The sequence below is a fragment of the Rhinolophus hipposideros genome (assembly GCF_964194185.1).
Source record: "Rhinolophus hipposideros genome assembly, chromosome: 5".
Taxonomy (NCBI): domain Eukaryota; kingdom Metazoa; phylum Chordata; class Mammalia; order Chiroptera; family Rhinolophidae; genus Rhinolophus; species Rhinolophus hipposideros.
In genome coordinates this window covers 98066529-98087352 of record NC_138051.1, presented here as the reverse complement: position 1 = coordinate 98087352, position 20824 = coordinate 98066529, and the positions used below count along the sequence as shown (strand labels likewise).

Genomic DNA, 20824 nt, shown 5'->3' with positions numbered 1-20824 from the left:
CTGGCCCCAGGGCTTGGTACCAGCCTTTTGCACGCTTGGCTCTCCTGGGGGGACTTAAAAGGAAAAATTTCCAGGCCCCACCCCACAGACTGATCCAGCTGGTCCAGATGACTCTTATACCGTAGCATAAGTTTCTAAGACGACACCAAGACCAGGCCAGACCATCAGCTCTAATGCGTCTTTTGGAGCAAAAATTAATATAAGACCCGGTAAAACCAGAAAGAGAGAATGGAGCAGAAGTATTTGAAGTAATAACGGCTGAGAATTTTCTAAAATGAATGACAGGGGCCGGCCCGGTGGCTCAGGCGCTTGGAGCACAGGCTCTCAACCACAAGGTTGCCAGTTCAACTCCTCGAGTCCCACAAGGGATGGTGGGCAGCACCCCCTGCAACTAAGATTGAACACAGCACCTTGAGCTGAGCTGCCGCTGAGCTCCCGGATGGCTCAGTTCATTGGAGCATGGGCTCTCAACCATAAGGTTGCCGGTTCGACTCCCACAAGGGATGGTGGGCTGAGCCCCCTGCAACTAGCAACGGCAACTGGACCTGGAGCTGAGCTGCGCCCTCCACAACTAAGACTGAAAGAACAACTTGAAGCTGAACGGCACCTTCCACAACTAAGATGAAAAGGACGACAACTTGACTTGGAAAAAGTCCTGGAAGTACACACTGTTCCCCAATAAAGTCCTGTTCCCCTTCCCTAAAATCTTAAAAAAAAAAAAAGAAACCTGCCTGTAATCCCAACCTCACACCACACCAAGGAGCACGGTCTTGCACAGAACAAGAGAACAGGTTTCTGTTAACACAGGGCCCTCTGGGTAACCTAGGCAGTCTTCTCCCAAGGGGACAGTGTCTGGGCCTCTCCAGGTGCAGCTTCCAGAGCTGCATCTGTCCTTAGTGGGACCAGCCTGAACACCACTCCACTTTACAGATGAGCAAACTGAGACCATGGAACCCTGGCCTGATCTGGCCATTCATTCATGCAGTCAACACATATTTATTGAGCATCAACTCTGTGCCAGGCCCTCAGTGGGCATGTGGGGGGGCTCATAGACGAATCACACTCAGACCCCGCACTTGAGGCACTCACAGCCTGGCAGGGCAGTCAGTCACATCAAAGGACACTCATGATACAGTGTGGTCAGTGTGGTGTTAGAGGTAGCACAGGTGACCAAAGGAGCACAGACAAGGGGCCCCTGGCCCGGCCAGAGGTAGCAGGGAGGGCTTCCTGGAGGAGGTGACACCTGAAGAGGGCTTTAGGAAGTGAGCAAGAGTTAAGGTATCTGGCAGAGGGAGTGGCCTGTGCAAAGAGGTGAGGGGAGACAATGGCACACCTATGTGGCATCTGGGAGCTAGGCAGGGACTGGTCCAGGAAGGGCAGTGGAGTTAGCAGCAGACAGGGAGCTCTGAGGGGAGTGAAGCAGGCATGGGTGGCAAAGGGCCCTCTGGGAGCCAGTGTGGAGGGAACCCCAGAGGAAGAGGATGGGGACATGGTGGGTGGAAGTGGGTTGCAGAGGAAGGTGGGCACGGCCCCTGCCTGAGGAGTCCGGTCCTGCCCAAGGTGCCCTCAGCAGGGTGGGGGTGGGGGTGCAGGCTGCCAGCCCCGGGGCTGCAGGGTGCACAGCACGGGGTCCAGCGGCTTGAGCGTGGCCTGCTCCTGCAGCCCATAACGCTGCCCAGGTACCAGCCGGAACTCAAGCCTCTGCAGCAGCTTGGCCATGACCACCTTCACCTCCATCTGGGCATGTGGGGGGGGGGGGCAGAGTGAGAGGGGAGAGCAGGTAGTCAGTGAATGCAACCCCAGGATCGCTGGGTCCCCAGCCCCCAGCCCAGAGCAGGGCTCTGACATGAGTCCTAGCCCACGACAACACACCACCCTGTAGTCACTTCTGGTCAGCACACCCACCCCTGCCTCCTACCTGAGCAAACTGCTGCCCGATGCAGGAGCGGGGGCCCAGAGAGAAGGGGAAGTAGGTGAACCTGGGCCTGCAAGGAAAGAGGAGTCAGGAGTAGGCCTACAGCCGCTCGACAGCACAAAACAATGCCTTGCTGATGACTAGCTGTTGGGCCAGGGCTGAAAACATTACAGCTGATTCTGCTAAACTCTGGCCCAGCAGTTTCTCACATTATCCTCCTGTTGACCCTTCCAGAAGGAGCTGTGATTATCCCCGTTTCACAGACAGAGGAACTGAGGCTCAGAGAAGCAAAGCAATTCGCCCAAGGTCCCGTGTCACTTACTCGTTCGGCCAGTCACACGTCCAGTTCTGGGCAGTCTGGGTGTGGACTCAGGGGCTCTGTTCCTGGGCCCCTGAGGAGCCTGGCTCTCCCCACTGCTGCTTCAGCACTTTAATGCGTTCAGTCCCACAGCACCCCCCAGAGGGAGCCATTGGCATTGCCACTTCTCAGATGGAAACATCGAGGCAGAGAAGTGCAATCGTTTGCCCAAGTCACAGGGCTTCCCAGTATAAAAGACTGGTCACGAGCCAGCTTTAAAACCAGTGTGAGCTGGGCTCAAACCCCAGTTCTGCCACTTACTGGTTGTGTGCCCTCGGGCAAGTTACCTAACCTCTCTGAGCTATGATGTCCTCCGCAGTAAAAGGGGGCACAGTGGGGATCACAACTCCCTCACAGTGGTCTAAAAGGCCCCGTGGGCTTGGTGGGCATAGGCAGCTCAGACCAGAGGCTGCTGGGACCGTCCTCCCACCGGCCTCCATCTGTGGACAGCTCGAAGAGACACTTACTTGGGTGCTTTGGGGCTGAAGCGATCCGGGTTGAAAGTCAGTGGATCCTCAAAATATGTGTCCATGCGCCCCATGACGTAGGTGCTGAACTGCCGGACAAAGGATCCGTTTGTCTCCGGTTCCAAGGATTGGTCCCCGCCCCCCACACACACACTGTGACCACCCAATGGGGTGACTCAGAGAAGAGTAGTCCCCCAACTCCCCACCCCTACTCTCCTCCACCCACCCATCTCCCCACCCACCCATCTAGGCCAGTGTGGGATCCCACTGGCCCCTGGAAAGTCTCTAAGAGGAAGGAAAAGGACAGCCCACTGTGCCAGTGACGCCCAGCTGGGCATGTTACATCGTGCCACGCTTGGCCCGCCCTGGGGGAGCTACCATTATCCCTACTTTATAGATGAGGAAGCTGAGACTCAGAGAGAGGTTGGAGGCTGGTCTGAAGTCACCTGGCAAGTAAGTAGCCAAACACACTCAAACTCAGGTCTGCTGTGAGGCCATGTTTCTCCAGATCTGTTAAAATCTGAGAGCTGTTATTATTCCAAGTTTCTCTTCCACACCAGGCTTGCTGGGGATGTGGGGAGCTGCAGACCCCCACCCCACTAGCCTTTCACCTACACTCATGGCACTTCTTGATTTAATGGGGTTAATACTCCATGCCCTGCCCCCAGGGGCCATGTGTGCCCCCCATAACTTGGGCCCTGGGTGCCAGCCTCTACCTCCTTACCCCGCACATAGTATGTCCCTGGGCCACTCTGCCTCTGACTCTCTTGCCAAGAGTCCAGGGGAGAAGGGCCTGGAGGTGAACTTTGAAAAAGTGAGTGGGGTTTGACTCCCGCAAGGGATGGTGGGCTGTGCCCCCTGCAACTAGTAACGGCAAGTGGACCTGGAGCTGAGCTGCGCCCTCCACAACTAAGACTGAAAGGACAACAACTTGACTTGGAAAAAAGGCCTGGAAGTACACACTGTTCCCCAATAAAGTCCTGTTCCCCTTCCCCAATAAAATCTTTAAAAAAAAAAAAGTGAGTGGGAGTGTAAGGCGGAGAGGGGTCTGAGGTCAGCAAAGGGTGCTGCTGATATGCCTTGGATTCTTGTCAGACAGACAACTTACAGAATCCTGTTGATTTTTCTCAATACACTGGAACTCAAGTACCACCATCCCCATCTTACAAGGATGGTGCTGAAGCCCAGAGAGTCAGGGTCTCACTGAGGTGACCCAGCCAGGCCAGCTGGGTCAGGGCTGGCATTGGAGCCTGGGTCTGCCCGCTCAAGGCCCGCTGAGTTGCACCCCCAAGCTGCCAGATGTTAGGGCATTATAAGGAGATGGGCATTAAGGCTAGTGGTATCGGTGCAGGGGTGTTAAAAAAAAAGGCAGATAAAGAAAATAAAAAACCACACACTTAAATGAAGCTTTGATACATGCTGGGAAGGCGTGGCAGAGCCCTGGGGAAAATGGTGCTCAAAAGATGGGGCTAGAAGCATGGCGTTCTCCTTTGTGAAAGTAAAAATGGGTCCTGTTATGAGCGGAACTGTGTCCCGCTAAAATCTGTCTGTTGAAACCCTAACTTCAGAATGTGACTATATTTGGGGAGATCTTTAAAGAGGTTATTAAGTTAAAATGGGGCCATTGGGGTGGGCCTCGGTCCAATATGACTGGTGTCCTTCTAAGAAGAGGGGATTAGGACACAGACACACACTGAGAAGAGGCCATGTGAGGACATGTGAGAGAGAAGACGGCTGCCTGCAAGCCAAGGAGAGAGGCTCAGAGGAAACCAACCCTGCCGACACCTTGACCTTGGACTTGCAGCCTCCAAAACTGGGAGGAAATCAATTTCCGCTGAGCTCCCCAGTCTGCGGCGCTTTGTTATGGAAGCCCGAGCAGACACGTACAGATCCGTACCTCACACCATACATGAAATCCATTCCAAGTAGATAAGAACTTAACTTTCAAAATAAAAATGTAACATTGTTAGAAGACAATGTCATTGAATATGCCGACCTCAGGAGAGGGAAGGATTTCTTACACACGACAAAATGAAAGAACCAACCGCCAAAAACCCCTCTGAGCCGCAGCGTCCTCAGCTATAAACGGGGCACCCGCCTCCCGGAATCATCCACTGTCCTCTTACACTGGACAGTGTGAATGGGGAGAAAGAGACCTCACAGGGTTATGATGAGGACTCAAGTGAGAACACCAAGGGCGGCCCGTGAGGAGAACGGGGCACGACCTCTAAGGAGAGCCCCAATTAGCCACTGAGGACACGCAGGCGGGCCCCACGCACCAGGAGCGGAGTGTTGCCGGGCACCCTGACCCCGTCAATCAGGGTCTCCTCCTCCAGCAGGCGGAAGGTGCCCCATGCTGGTGGGTACAGCCTCAGCGACTCTTTGAGGACCTGCAGAGCCACACGGGGAGACGACAAGAGAAGTCAGGAGAGTCGATGCTCCCTTTCACAGGGCTGGATGTGTACCCATGCGCAGGACTGGGACCCACATACCTTTGTGTTCAACCTCTCTTGTGACAGAAAGAGAAACTGAGGCCCCGAAGGAGAAGGCGGTTGTGCAAAGCCACAGTGGCAGAGCCCAGACCAGGAGCCAGGCCTACCTCTGAACCAGGGCTCCCACCATCCTGGGAACCCCCACAGCACAGGCAAGGTCTTTTGCTGTGCTTTGCCTTCCAGGGGTGGGGGCTGCTGGGCCTGGCCCCCTGGGTGGGAAGCTCAGGCTAAGTACAAACACAGCTCCATTCACTGAAGGGCTGGTTTCCAATCTTGGCTGCATATTGGAATTCCCTGGGAAACCTTTGCGATGCTGCTGCCTGGGTCCCGCCCCCAACAACTCTGATGTCATTGGTCAGGGGCAGTCTAGGCATAGGAAATCTCTTCCATCTCCCAGGGTATTCTCATGTGTAGGAAGGCTATAGAAGCCCTGTTCTAAAGGGTTAGGGAGGCAGCAGGCCTGACCTGACCTGACCCACATCTGCCCAGAAGCTTCTCTCCACCCCCACACCTGGGACAGGTACTGCAGTCTCCCCAGGTCCTCGTAATCAAGGTGCCTCTTAGAACCGATGACCTCGTCCACCTCGGCCTGCAGCCTGTTGGGTCAGACAAAGACAAATTCATCCCTAAGGAGAGGTGTCTCCACAGGGGACAGAAGGGGGGATGGAAGGAAGCATGCAGAGAGGGGCCGGGGGTTTCCCCACCTGTGAACACTGCCCACCCACCCCATTGTTGAAGACATCAAGGAGCCACCACATCCAGAACAAGCTGGTGGGAAGGATGTTCCAGGGCCCTTTACAACGTTCGCCCTTTGTGTCAGCTGCTGGGAATCGGCACTAGGAAATCAACGAGTCACAGAACAAGGCCTCTGCACAGAGATGCCTGTGTCAGCCTGGGCCACAGCTGCCCACAGCTGGGAATGGCAGAATGAGCGGAGCAGGGACGCTGGCTGAATGAACCCTGCCTGGGGTGTGCACTGGCAGAATTACGTGCAGCTCTAAGAGTGGACTGGACCACCTCACACCCACCCACTAGGAGGGCTGTCACCAAAGACAGAAAAGAACAAGTGTTGCAAGGATTTGGACAAATCGGAACCCCTGTGCACTGTCGGTGAGAACACAAAAGGTGCTGGTGCATGTGGAAAATGGTGTGCAGACCCTCAGAAAGTTAAACATGTGACTACCATGTGATCCAGCAATTCTGCTCCTGGATATGTAACCCAAAGAATTGACAGTCGTGTCTCAAGTAGATATTTGCACCCCCATGTTCAGGGCCAAGAGGTGGAAGCAACCTAAGTGTCCACGAAGGGACAAACACCGCCCGTCAGCCCATACGGCGGCGTGGACTCAGCCTTGAAAAGGAGGGGCATTCTGGCAAGGGTTACAACATGGATGGACCTGGGGGACATTATCCTGAAACAGCCAGTCACAAAAGGACTCCGCTTAAATGAGGCAGAGTATTCAAACCGTAGACAGAAAGGGGGCAGGGAGGTGTGGAGGGGGGATGGGGAGTTAGTGTTTAATGTGGACAGAGTTTCAGTTTGGGAAGATGAAAAGTTCTGGAGATGGATGGTGGGGATAGGTACAGGACAAGGTGAAGTGCTGAATGCCACTGAGCTGTACAGTTGAAAATACTTAAAATGGTAAATGTACTGAGCTGTACAGTTAAACAAACGTATAAAGTGGACACTTTGGTCAGTGTTGCTCAAGCAACAGTTCGCCGTCATCAGAAGTGTCTGGACGTTGATGGTAACCCCTCGGAGCACCTCTTGTCATTGCAGAAGTCAAACGTGACTTGTATTCATCTTTTGTGATCAGTATATATTGAATATTACAGTTTTAATACAATTTTCCTTTCTTAAAAACGTGTATACATTTTTTTGGCTATATATATATGTATATATATATACGCACATGCACACACACACACAGAGGGTGCCAAATATATGTATATATAATATACATGTTATATATTATGTATAATATATATGTATGTATATTTCATATACATATATTACCATAATGTTACCAAAAGTGGATTTGGGAAGAGGTCCCAATAATGTGGGGGTGGTATTGTGATAAAACACATGGTCAAGTTCAGTAGTTAGCCATGAACTGTCTCTGGATAGGTGTGGGCACTGCAGGCAGATTTTTTATTATTATTACTATTTTAACTTTTCTCTCTTTTCTAATTTTTTAATAAAGAGCATATTATTATTATATCTTTTTAGAAACCCAATAAATGATTTTATATTCTCAAGAAGCCATTTACGTCCGCCCTTTTATGCTGGTGGTAACGACTAATCACAGACCTCTTCCCACGTCCCCAGCGCTCACACCCCAAGCCTGGTGGCATTTTCACAACGCTCTTACATTTGGCTCAGTCGGTCTGGGCAACAGTCCTTGAGGGAACCTGTTTGTATTTAAGGAAACCAATGGCCCCGCTCAAATGCCATGTCCCCAGGCATGCCCTCCTTTGTCCTGCCAGCTAAAGACAAGCGCTCCCTCAGCACTTCAGTTGGAATTCTGTTCAGTCCTCAGTGCCAGCACCTGGCCAGGTATTAAATACACCACAGGGAGGGAAAGAGCCACAGCCCCTGGCCTCTTGGAGCTTCCAATTTCATGACTGAAATAGACTTAAAGCAAATAGTCCCAGGAGTAAACACATTCATGAGCTGGGAGGAGATAGAGGAGTTCTCCAGAGAGAAGAACTTTCAGAGGAGGGAACAGCATGTGCAAAGGCCATGAGCTGCAGACAAGCAGGACACAATGCAGGGGGCTCAGCCATGGGATGTGGGAGCAGGTGGCCCTCTAGGAATAAGACATCAAACAAACCCCTTCACCAACGTCAAGGGAAGCCTTGTATCCTCTGGTACCCCTCTCCATACCTCGCCAAGATCTCAGGCTGGCGTGACAGCTCCATCACGGTGAATGCCAAGTGATTGGCAGAGGTCTCGTGACCTGCAGGCAAGGAAGAGAGTGGCAGCTCCACATGGGACAATGGGGCTGCTGCTGCCCTGTTCTCTGAGACCCTCAGCCCCTCACTTCTGCCCCTCAAGGATGAGGTGGGCATACAGATAGGGAGACGCCTTCTACCCCCACAACACCTGTGCCAGCCAGTGTAGTCACATAAATGGCGTTTGCACCAGGCATCCACACTCTAACAGGCCCTTTCTCCAGCTGTCCTTAAGCCCTGCCTGGCCTAGAGGGATGGGCGTCCCTATGTTGCAGAAGAGAAAGCTGAGGCTCAGAGGAATGTGTCTCTCTGAGGTCACAGAGCCAGAGGAACAGAGCTGGGACTCAAGTCAAGCAAGACTTTCGAGCCCGTGGCTATGTTCTCCCCAAGCTGCGAGCACCAGTCCCTGAGATCTGGAGAGAGCACACCTCCAGTTAGAGGGCCTGCCAGTGGCTTCCCCCTCAGAGGGCAGGGCTCATTGCAGGAGGGCCGATGCTGAGTTCTGGTAGGGTCTGGCCAAGTTGATAGCCAAATCTCCCTGTTGGCCTGGGAGGGAACCATCCATGTCGCAGCAATTTCCTCTAAAGGGGCAGGTGGCTTACCAGGTGGCAATCACTGCCAGCCAACGGGCTTTGCGGGCCTGCTCAAACACTAGAGAAGGGCCTACACCTCACAGCAAGTAGGTGCTGGAAAGCGAGGCCCATCTGCTCCTGGGGTGGGAAGGAGAAGAGTCACGGCCAGGGCATCCTGCAGGGAGGGTTTGGGGACGGAGAGAGAAGCATCCAGAAGTCCCAGCCTGGCCCTGGCCCTGCATTGCCAGCTGCAACTCAGTGTCCAGACACTGCAGGAGCCCAGCGGAGGCAGAGCAGCTTTGTCTATTTTCCTTCCTCTGAAAACCCACTGCCCGGCAAGGTTCCCAAGCAATTCTGTCTCTGTCTGTCTGTCTGTCACTGCCATCAGACTGTGAATGGTCCCTCCTCTTGTTCGCCTCTGTCTTCCCTGAGCCTAGTATCCATTCACTTGTTCATTCATTTCATCCCATCTTCACAGATCCTACTGTGCTGGGCCGTGGGAACACACAGGTGGGCGAAACAGCATAACCCCTCACCGAGCATGCAATCTGCTGGGGAGACAGGCCGCATGGAATAACACCAATAAATATACAACTTAAACTGTGAGACATGCGGGCAGAGAGCTCTGGGCCCTATGGGGAGAGTCTAACTGGGGGCCTGGTGAGTCTGGGTAATCACTGAGGGCTCCCCCGAGGAAGAAGCACCTGAGGGATCGCTGAGGGGTGAATAGGAGCTTTCTAGGTGAAGACAGATGCTCAAGAAGTTGCTTAGCGTGTCTTTTTGTGTTAGTCTACTGAAAGCCTCCCCACAAATTCTGAATGAGGGAGTACCTTGAATTCACATGGCCAAGCCCTCCTGAGCCCCAAATCCCAGCTCCACAAGACCCCATGATTGCCAGCTCCATTACCAGGTTGGATACCACCAAGAGGGCCTCCTGGGCCTCCCTAAGCAGAGAGAGGGGGCTTCTGCTCCCCTCATCCCAGCCCCCCACCAAACTCCACAGCAGAACCCTGCCCTGATCGCCCAAGAAATCTCTCAGAGGCAGAGCTTAAGGGACCCACAGTTCCCATCATTTCTGCACAGCTCTGAACCTTTGGTCCCCACTGAAACTACAAACCAGCAATGAAGAAGGTGACGAAGTTGTCCAGCAGAATCTCATCGTCCTGGGCCCCCTCCTCAGCTGAAAGACAAGGAGAGGCTCAGGGCGCTGGCAGGAACACCTGCGACACTCATACTCCTGCTCCCTCTCCCCACAGCTCATCAAGACCCCACCGTCTTTCTCCCCTTAAGCCAGAGACTGGAAATCTGGAGCCATCTGTGACGGACCACCCTGACAGGAGACACCCCGACCGCCCCGGCCTCGGAGGGAGGCCCCGCACCTTTGAGAATCTGTGTGAGGATGTCGGCAGGGACGTCCTCCCCCCTCTTCAGGGCCTCCCGGCGCCGCTGGACCCAGTCCTTGCCAACCTGGCGCAGAAAGCGGACACTCTCGCGAATCTCACGAAGCTGCTTCCATTTTCCGGGCATAAACTAAACAAGAGTTCCAGTTGAAGATGGTCCACTGAACACATACACTTCCCTCTCCCCTCTCCCCACAACTGCAACATGACTTTAGAAATCCACAGCAGCACTGGCAAGCTGAGAAGAAGAATGCAAGAAAATTCTAGAAAAGATAAAGTAGCCAGGCAGACTAGATCAAGATGGCAGGCCCAAGACCAAGCATCCACCGGCTTCCCCTTCCCTCACAAAATCCCTAGAAATGATGGAAAAGATGCCTTCACACATCCAGGAATCACTGGAAAAGAAGAAGGGATCCCTGAAGGCTGGATGTGGTTAAGAGGAAACCACCACCACAGAAAAGTGAGGTGGAACCAATAGCCAAAAAGGTGGGGTGGCTTCAGAGGACCGCAAACTCAGAGGCTAAAGTCCCAAGAACAGGAGGGGCTTCTGGGCATCTGTCTGAGAATCTACTCAACTACCTCCTTTCTCCCTTCTTCCTCCTTCAAGCCTTCAAGCCTAGAACAAGGAGGTGATAGCTGGAGCTGCAGCAGCCATCTTATGACAGTGAGGTGATGGGCTGGAGACAGTGGAACAAAAGAAAAACCCAGGAACATCTGACATTGTGGAGCCATCATAGCCAACCTAGACTGCCTGCTTCAGGGATCATTTTACACAAGAGAAAAGTTAACTCCTAATTTACTTAAACTACTTTCATTTTGAGCCTCTAATTGAGGCAATGTTTGCAAATCCTAACTGATTCAGAAGTCATTTCACACATACATACCAGAACCCAAAACTCATTCTGGGGGGAAAAAAAGAAAAACCACTGGAGGAGGTGCTCCAGCAGATGAGGACACCACAAGCTCCAGCGGCTGGTCACCAGGAGGGGTGCTGAGGCAGTACCTTTGCCAGAGTGTTGCGGGATGCGGTGATACCCTCCAATATCAGTTTCACTTTCCCGGACAGAGGCTTCTGGGCACCCAGCAGCATGCTGGTCTCCATCCCAAAAGCTGCCTGGGGAGAGAGAAGGGAGAGGTGAGACCTGGGGGACAGGAGGACCAAAGACCCAGTTCAGAACCTGGCACCATTCAGCTGGAGACCCAGGCCCTGGGCTAAGGGCTGATGGGCACCCTGTCATTGACTCCTTACAATGAGCCATGATAATTCCGCCCCCGTTGAATGTGGTGGGGGTTACGTAGCACACAGCAGCTACTCAATAAACGGCAGCCTCTTTTCTTAACAAGATGCATTTCCCTGAACATGCAGCCTCCCTCGTGTGTCCTTTCTACATGCAGCTTCCCAGTGAACTATTGAATGACAATGACTCTTCACACACTGTCCCTACACTCCAGCTGCCTGACTGTCTTTACCTGGGTTTGGGGTTCTCTGGGCCACTGCTGGGTGTGCCAAGGTGAAAAGCCAAGCCATCACTCCATGAGGGATGCCAAGGGAGAGGTGGGCTTTGGGTTAGGAGTCAGGCAGACCTGAGATCCAGTCCTGCTTTTGCCCCTGACCAGCCACAGGCCACTCCCCACACCTCTCCGTGTCCATTTCTAGAGAATGAATTAGTAGGTAGGCCCAATCTCACTGGGCTTTTTGAATAATCAAGGAGATATGAAGCTCTGAGCCCAGAGAAGGGGCCACTGTCGTGTGGGGGATCAAGAGGGTGGGAGGAAGTCAAAGAAAGGGAAGAGGGAGGGAAGAAGAGCCCTCTGCAGCATGTGGCATGCCCCACCACACGCCCTGCCCCACTTGGCACGCCCCACCACACACCCTGCCACACGTGGCACGCCCTGCCCCATGTGGCACACCTGACCCACGTGATATGCCCTGCCCCACATGGCACACCCTGCCAAACGTCCTGCCCCACATGGCACACCCTGCCAAACGTCCTGCCCCATGTGGCACACCGCGCCACACGCCCTGCCCCACATGGCATGCCCCGCCACACACCCTGCCCTCCACCCATCACCTTGGCCAGGATGTCCATGGTGGTGCAGGTCAGCATTTCCTGCATGGACACCGGTGTCTGCCCATCTGCCTTGGCTTCTAGAATCTCCACCAGCTGCTCCGCTTTCTCGTTGAATGTCTCCATCAAGCTAACCAAGGAGCTGGAGAAACAGCACACTCATCAGGGGCCAGTGTGTAGAATGGCAGCTGTGGCCCTCCCAGCCTTTCTGGCCTCCCTCGAGGCGCAGCTCCTAGACTGGAGTCGCGGTAATCAAACTAAGCCTGGGCTTTCACCATTCTCCTCCACTCAGGATAGCTGCTGTCCCTTTGCTCTTGTCCTAATGGTTCCATGGGTCCTCCATCTGCCACTGGGCCCCTCAACTCTGACCTCAAGGGGATGTGGAGGCATAGAAATTCTAGAAATTCTAGTTTTTTTCTCTCTCTCATTAGTGAATTAGAATTTAGCAAGGGTTAAAACATTTACAGGGCTTTCCCAAAGCTTTTTTCATACAACTTTGTAAATTTTACATTTCCAAAAAAGATAGTCATCTCTTAAATAACTATTTTTTTGTGAAAATAAAAATTAAAAATGTGTGGTGATGGTTGCACAACAATGTGAATGTACTTAATACCACTCAACTGTATACCTAAAAATGGGCAAGATAGTAAATTTTATGTTTTGTGTATATTACCACAATTAATATTTTTAAATAAAAATGTCTATGAAAGCATTTAAGAAAACGTAAAGTGCTGTTCAAATGCAAGGTCCTGTGTCCTGGAAAGCGTTCATCTAGACAATGCCACTGGTATTTAAGCCATGGACACTGTGGATGGCCATCTGGTTAGAATCTATGTCCTCTTACAACCTCAAAGCTTCCTGAGGGTAGGGACCACGTCACCTTGGATGGCCTTCATAGCCCTGGCTCTTGGCACAAAAAGTATTTATTAAATAAATGCCTCTTTCTAGTCTATTTCTTCTCATTCTCACTCCTGGCAACTCTCCAGTAAGACCAAGACTATTTCAATTCATTATTTCATTAATGTATTCATTCACTCTTTGGGCATTCCTGGAGGACTTGTGAAGTGCCTGGTGCTGTGGTGCAGGAGTTAGGGACAGGGTGTGTCTTCTGCCTTCAGGGACCTGAGATCTAGAGAGCGAGGTGGATGTGAATGAGAATCACTGCAGTGGGCATGACAGGAGCAGGAACTCAGCCTCGGAAGGTCAGGGAACAATTTCCCGAAGCAGTGACATCTTAGCTGGGTATCAAAGGAGGCACAGGATTGATACCCTGAGGAACACAGAAAGCAGAAGGAATGGCAGAAACACAGAGGCAGAGATGCCAGAAAGCCCAATGGTTCTGGAACAGTGGAGAAGAACTGGTGCAAAGGCTGGAGAGGCCCAGCAGTGGGTGAGGTCTTATCCTCATCTTTCAGATGACAGGGACCCATTGAAGGCTTCCGGACAAGGGAGTAATATGGCCGGATCTGAGTTTTAGCAAGCTCTCTCCAGGGCAGTGAGGTGCATGCATTGGAGGAGGAAGACAGGAGTCAGGGAGGCCAGGGAGAAGGCTGTGATGCAAGCCCAGGAGAGGGTGTTTGTATATTCCCCCACAGATTACATACTGAGTATTAATGTCACAGGGGAGAAACCAGGAGAACACTGTCTTAACGAAGTGAGCAAAGTTAACAGCTCCAGAGATGGGACAAATTGACAGCATGTGCCTCCTGACATGATGTCCTGAGGAGAACACAACAACATTTCTGCCATTTCTGCCAAAAAGCATAACCTGAGTGTAATGATGCAGAAACAGCAGAGAAACTCAAATTGAAGGACATTCAACAAAATTGGCCTGTAATCTTAAGCTCGAGAAGGTCAAGGAAAGACTAAGAACTGTTCTAGAATGCAGAAGAGACTTGGTAATGAAATGTAACACGTGAACATGGATTGGATCCTAGACAAGGAAAAAAATAATTGCAATTGCACAAGTGACAAAATTCGAATGTAGATCATGGATTACATAACTGTATTAGATTCATGCTAAATTTCCCCATTTTGATAACTGAACTACAGCCATGTAAGAAAATGTCCTGTTCTTTAAAATTGTACACAGAAGTATCTAAGGAAAAGGATCCCAATGTCCCCACCTTACTCTCAAATGGTTTAAAAATACATGCATTAAAAATATAAATATTTGTATATACACACACAGAGAATGATAAATATATTTATATGTACATACAGAGAAATGATAAAGCAAATGTTGATTTAAACAATAAACAATTCATTAATATGGATAAGAAACATACAGTAGTCCCTTATATCATTCTGGCAATTTTTCTGTAAATTTGAAATTAAATCAAAATAAAAGATTACTTTCCTCAAAACATTGAATATAGAAAGAATTACTATCTGACCCAGCAACCCCACTCCTAGGTATACACCCAAGAGATATGCACACATATGTCCACACAAAAATTTTTACACAAACGTTCAGAGTTGCATTATCCATGATAATAAGAAAGTGGAAACAACTCAAACGTCCATACAATGGAATTTTGTTTGGCAAAAAAAAGGAATGAATTTCTGATAGATCCTGTAATTTGGATGACCCTCAAAAACATTACACTAAATGAAAAAAGCTAAGCACACAACAAACATATATTGTATTATTCCATTTATGAGAAATGTCTAGATTATGACAATCCATAAAGACGGAAAGTAAATTAGTGGTTGCCGGGAGCTACAGGCATAGAGAGGCAATGAGGAGTGACTGCTTTAGGGGGTGGTAAAAATGTAAAAGTGACTATGGTGATGGTTCTACAGTTTTGTGAATACACTAAAAACCAGTAAATTGTGCTCTATAAATGGGTGAACAATATGGACTGTGAGTTATATCTCAACCAAAGTTATTTTTAAAATGTTACCTCAAAATGAAAACTATAATAAATAAAATAAAATAAAATAAAATGCCCCGATGAGGAGTGATGAGGTCTGAGCCAGGGGAGCTTCTGGGGCACAGGGACCGTCACCTCTCCAAGCACCATTGTCACGCAGCCTTTGATGTTCACAAACAGTGTGGTGACCTCTCTCAGCCTCACGTCCCAGTGGCCGACCTGTCTCACTCTCTCTTTCACTACTAATGCCGTCTCTTCCCTCTGCCCTTTCTGCCTGGGTGAGGCCCCGTCCAAGTGCCCCACACCGGGCAGCCCAGCCCCATCTGACCAGCCAAGACCCACAATGCCTGCCTCCAGCCATACTCACCTGCGACTGAATGCCAGATCCATGACTTTCCGCTGCTTGTGCCAGCGCTCATAGTCACATTCGGACACCAAGCCTTGGCCAAACAGTCTGCGGGACACAAACACTAGGTGAGAAAAATAGTGAGGGATGGGGACGGACTGCTTGATGGGTGTGCGGTCACCTCTGGGGGTGATGAAAATGTCCTAGAATTAGACAGTGGTGATGGTGACACCGCATTGTGAATGTACCAAATGCTACGGAATTGTACTTCCAATGTGGTTAAATGGTAAATTTTATGGTATGTGAATTTTACCACAATAAAAAATAAATAAATAAGAAAGAAACAGGATGATCATGTGCCCCAGCCTCAGCGACCCCCGTACTCCCATCTGCCATGCGAGGGGAGAGAGGAGAAGAAAGGTTCCTATGACAAGAGCGGTGGCCACCATGTTTGGGGTACACATTGAGTGCCCAGCAGCCAGGACCACGGGCCCTAAGGCTTCCCCGAGGTTCTGGAGCCCCTGGCCCCTGCTCACAGCTGGAGCCTTGCCTTACCTCTCGCCAAACACAGTCTGGATTGCGTGGTACATCTTGGAGTCCTTGTTGTACTTGGTGGACATCAGGAACTTCTAAACAACCCAAAAAATTCAATATGAGCTCCTGCACCCGTGAGAGGCTGCAAAGGACTCAGTGGTTTCCTTGACTCTTGCGAAACACACCCCAAGGGATCACCCTGAGCCGAGCATCAGCTAGAATGTGAACACTCCGTACACGTGACCTTGCCTAACCCCGACAAGTCCTGTCTTTAAGCAATAGCATCCCGGTGTTCAGGGATGAGCAAAGTGGGGCACAGAGAGGTGAAGTGATTTTCCTGTGGCCACACAGCTGAGGAGCTGTGCAGAGGGGTTTCCTCACTCCAATGCCCACACCCAGGACCCCACACCTTGCTATCTTTCAAAGTGGCGAGAGCAACAAAGGACACAGGCTACTCTGAAACCAGAGTGGGGCAGGGGGTAGGCCTGGAAAGAGGGCTTCGGGGATACCGGCGAGACACTCAGCACAGATTCAGTGTTGCTTGTACCAACACAGCCATGGAAGTCAAGGAAGGCTTCCTGGAGGTAGGGTCAACTTTCTCACCAAGAGCTGACGGGACAACAGTCACATGAGCTGACAGCTCTTGAGGCACACGGCCCAGGTTATGGAGTCAGCTGGCTTGAATTTGAATCTGAGCTCCACATTCTTACCCCACCACATGCTAACGGCTCTACGACCCAGCTGAAGTTACCGCCTCTGGCCCTCAGTTTCCTCATCTTACAAGATGGGGATAAAAAGAGTGCTGGCCGGGTAGGGTTGCTGTGAAGAGCGCTGACAAAAGAGCGCTGTGCTGACACACAGCAGGTACTCCAGAACGCCAGCTGCAATCAACATCCTGTAGCTCGTTCAATGCCCCGTCAACCCTAAGCTGTGCTCATCTTCCATACAGAGAAAGGAGCTGAGAGGTAAAACTGGCCCGACGTCACACGTATGGTAAATGGTGGCCATAGGATTTGAATCCAGGCCATCTGCTGTGGGGGAGGGGAGAGAAGGCTGTGAGCCGGCAGGGGCAGCCGGGGTCACATGGTGCATTCAGGTAGCTGTGCGTGGAGTGGGGAGGAGCAGCAGGGAGGAGGGAGAAACCTGGCCTGGGGATGCTGAGAAGCAGAAGGTGACATCTCTACTGTACATTAACTCAGGGGCAGCTGGTATTATCTGGGATCTAATATCAATTTTTCAGCTGAAAGGAACCCCAAGAAATGGTTGACTTTGGATCGTGAGCCACATCCTGAGGACCCACCCAAACACTGTCATTTGTAAGCCCAGTTCCATCACTCGCCCTCTCCCACAGGTTTTCTCTTCTGCACAAAGACGTGATAGTAAAGGGTGGTCTCCCAGGCCCCTCTCAAACATCCCTGAGCCGAACTCTTCCCAACCTGAATGAAGGAGCTCCCACACGGAGGCAGAGCAGCCTCAACACAGGCCCTGGCCGGGTGTCCCTTACGGGAGTTCCTCCCAGCCTGCTGTCCCTGGAGCTGGGGGCCCTTTGATGGCCCAGTGAGCTGGGCTCTGGGACATGAGGGAGGCCCAGCACTTGCTGCCTGTGCTGCTGCCCACACTGACGGCACACTTCTGCCTACAAAGGGGTAACTGCTAGCGACTCGCCCTCCCTCCATAAAGAACCAGAAATATAAGTAAAATGTATGAAATGTCTGTTTTAGACACTGGACAACAGGCAGTGTGCAGGATTGTGAACCCTGAGAGAAAGAAAAGGAAAGGAAAAAAAGACATGAGCCATGTGACCTAGGATTACTCCAGCTTTCTGCCTAGAGCCAATTTCAGGACAGATACTAAAAGAAGAAACTCAGATATAGCCCAGCAGCCTTTCCAAAGTGATGAGTCAGTGATCAGAATCCAGGCAGGCCAAAGGAAGCTAGAATTTGCAGGCAGTGTCCCTGAGAGGAGGGCACTATGCATTGGAAGAGCTCCTGTGTGGAAATCGGCAAAGGGCTCCCTTGTGTCTTTGGACAAATACCACCACGTGCATGTGTAGAGTGAAACCCCCCAAGACTGGGTGGAAAATCAACTTCTGGGCAAAGGAGAATTACTGGGTAACTGTAGGCTGTATAATTCTCAGAACTTCCACAGCCAGGAATTGTTCAACTTCCCACCGGCCGGAGTTAAATCTCAGACACAAGCCCTTTATCAGAGGCCCCAGAAGGGGTCACTCCTTAGGAGTGAGGCTAAACCAGCCCTACAGTAAAAGTCTACTCTACGTCAACGCTACAAAATCCTTAAGACAAACCTGGAAAGAATAACACTGACCTGCAAGAACTGTACCATCTACCAGAATGAAGTCCATCACTCTTGAAAGGAATAAGACAAAACCGAGCACTCAACAGTGTACAATTCACAGGTCAAGTGTGCAATAGAAAATCACTAAACATGCTGAAGAACAGGAAATTCGGACCTATAATCAGGCCCAGAAATAACAGAGATGATGAGATTCACAGACAAGAACTTTAGCACATTTATTACAAATACTACAAAAGCGCATATGCTCAAGGAACCCACATATCCAAGAAGTTCAAAGAATCCTAGGTAGAATTAACACAAAGAAAGGTAAACCGAGGCAGATCATAATCTAATTTCTGAAACCGATGATACAGAGAAAATCTTAAAAGTAGACAGAGATGAAGTAATACAATATTACTTGAAGATAGAGTGATATAAATTAAAGATTATACTACGACCCCTCGCACAACCAGTAAGTGAGAGTTAATAAGACAATAGTACAGATACAATGGGATACTAAAACATAATCTAAAAGAAGGCAGGAAAGGAGAGAAAGGAACAAACAACAGATGGGACAAATAGAAAACCAACAACAGCATGGTAGATTTAAACCTAACCATATCAATAATTACATTAAATCTAAATGACTTAAGCACCTCAATGGAAAGGCAGAGATTGTCAGACTATAAAACAGCAGGACCGAACTACATGCTATCTATAAGAAACCCACTTTACATATAAAAACCCAGATCGGGTACTATCTAAAGGACAGACAGAGATATATCATACAACACTAAGCATAAGATAGTTGGAGTGGCTATATGAATACCAGACAAAACATATGCCAGAATTAGAATATTACCAAGGATAAACGGGGACATTTCTAAAGATAAAGGAATCGATTCATTACAACAAAATAACAATGCTCAATGAACACATACCTAATAACACAACTTAAAAATACATGAAGCAAAACTGATAGAACTGAAAGTAAAAATAGACAAATTTATAATTGTGGTTAGAGAGTTCAACACTCGTCTCTCATAAATTGTAAGAACACGTAGACAGAAAATTAGTAAGGATTTAGAAGATTTGAATATCACTATCAACCAACTCGACCTGATTGATATTTCTATAACACTCCATTCAACAATTACAGAATATACATTCTTTCTTTTAGGAGGGCGTAGTTCACAGTGGCCTATGCAGGGGTCGAATCTGCAACCTTGGTGTTATTAGCACCACGCTCTAACGACCTGAGCTAACCGGTCACCCGAATATGCATTCTTTTTAAGTGCTCATGCACATGCACAAAGATAGACCATATGCTAGGTCATACAACAAGCTACAATTAATTTAAAAGGATTGAAATCATGAACAGTATTTTCTCTGACTTTGCAGAATTAAATTAGGAATCAATAACAGAAAAAGTCTAGAAAATCTCATAATATTTACAAATTGAATAACACATATTTAAATAATCTATCATTTAAAGAAAAAAATCTCAGGGGAAGTTAGAAATTCTTAGGTTGGTGCAAAAGTAATTGCGGTTTTTGCAATTATTTTTAACCTTTTAAACCACAATTACTTTTGCACCAACCTAATATATTGAACTGAATGAAAATAAAAGCACAACGTATTGAAATGTGTGGTACATTTGTGCTAAAGTAGTGCTTACAGGAAAATGAATAGCTTTAAATGCATACATTAGGGGGAAAAATTCAAAAATCAATCATCTACTCTCTCGCCTTAAAATAGTAGAACAAGAACAAATTAAACTCAACGTGAGTAGAGGAAGGAAATAATAAAGAGCAGAAATCAATAAAATAGAAGATGGACAAACAATGGAGAACACCAAAAGCTGGTTCTTTGAAAAGATGACTAATATTGATAAACCTCTTGCTAGCGTGATCAAGAAGAGAAAACTCCAGTTACTATTCTTAGGACTGAAAGAGGAGAGACATCCCACAGATCTGGTAGACATTAAAAAGATAATAAACAAATATTGTGGACAACTTTATATCAATAGTTTCAACAATTTAGAAGAAATGGACAAATTCCTTGTAAGACACCAAACTCAAGAAAAAAATAGAAAATTTGGATGGTCACATATCAATGAAAGAAATTGAAACAAAAACCACTTCCCTCAAAGAAAATTCCAGGCCCGAATGGCTTGACTGGTGAGTCCAGTGAACATTAAAGGAAGAAATAACACCATTCCTATATAGACTCTTCCAGAAAATAGAAGAGCGGGAACATTTCCCACCTCATCTTATGAGGCCTATTAACCTGATACCAAAACCAGACAAAGGCATTGTAAGAAAAGAATAAAGATAGAAACAAAAATTCTTAACAAAAGATGAACAAATTGTATCCTTGTATCCATGTATTCAGGAGCAAACTGTGTCAGGACCAGGATCAAGGCTGGCTTAATACTTGAATATTTATCAATGCAAAGTCATCATATTAATATATACCTTTCAACTCATCTTCTCATTGAACATCATGAAGGTTTTTATGTATGGCTTTTGGTGGCAAGCTTTTA

At 49.1% G+C, this 20824-nt stretch overlaps 1 protein-coding gene across 2 annotated transcripts in view; it reads right to left on the bottom strand.

The window, feature by feature from the left end:
- Positions 1-950: 950 nt before the first annotated feature.
- The window catches only part of CYP46A1 (cytochrome P450 family 46 subfamily A member 1), a 28275-nt gene continuing 8401 nt past the window's right edge, over positions 951-20824 (bottom strand). The window contains exons 4-15 of one of the 2 annotated variants that reach the window (XM_081047359.1): positions 16006-16079; positions 15472-15558; positions 12232-12370; positions 11163-11273; positions 10139-10289; positions 9877-9939; positions 8120-8192; positions 5744-5828; positions 5020-5130; positions 2741-2829; positions 1919-1985; positions 951-1737 (exon numbers count right to left, since the gene is read on the bottom strand). In XM_081047359.1, the coding sequence (XP_080903485.1) occupies positions 1567-1737; positions 1919-1985; positions 2741-2829; positions 5020-5130; positions 5744-5828; positions 8120-8192; positions 9877-9939; positions 10139-10289; positions 11163-11273; positions 12232-12370; positions 15472-15558; positions 16006-16079 (1221 nt within the window). In that variant the 3' untranslated portion in view covers positions 951-1566. The remainder of the gene's footprint in view (positions 1738-1918; positions 1986-2740; positions 2830-5019; positions 5131-5743; positions 5829-8119; positions 8193-9876; positions 9940-10138; positions 10290-11162; positions 11274-12231; positions 12371-15471; positions 15559-16005; positions 16080-20824) is intronic. The other variant, XM_081047360.1, reaches the window with a different exon arrangement.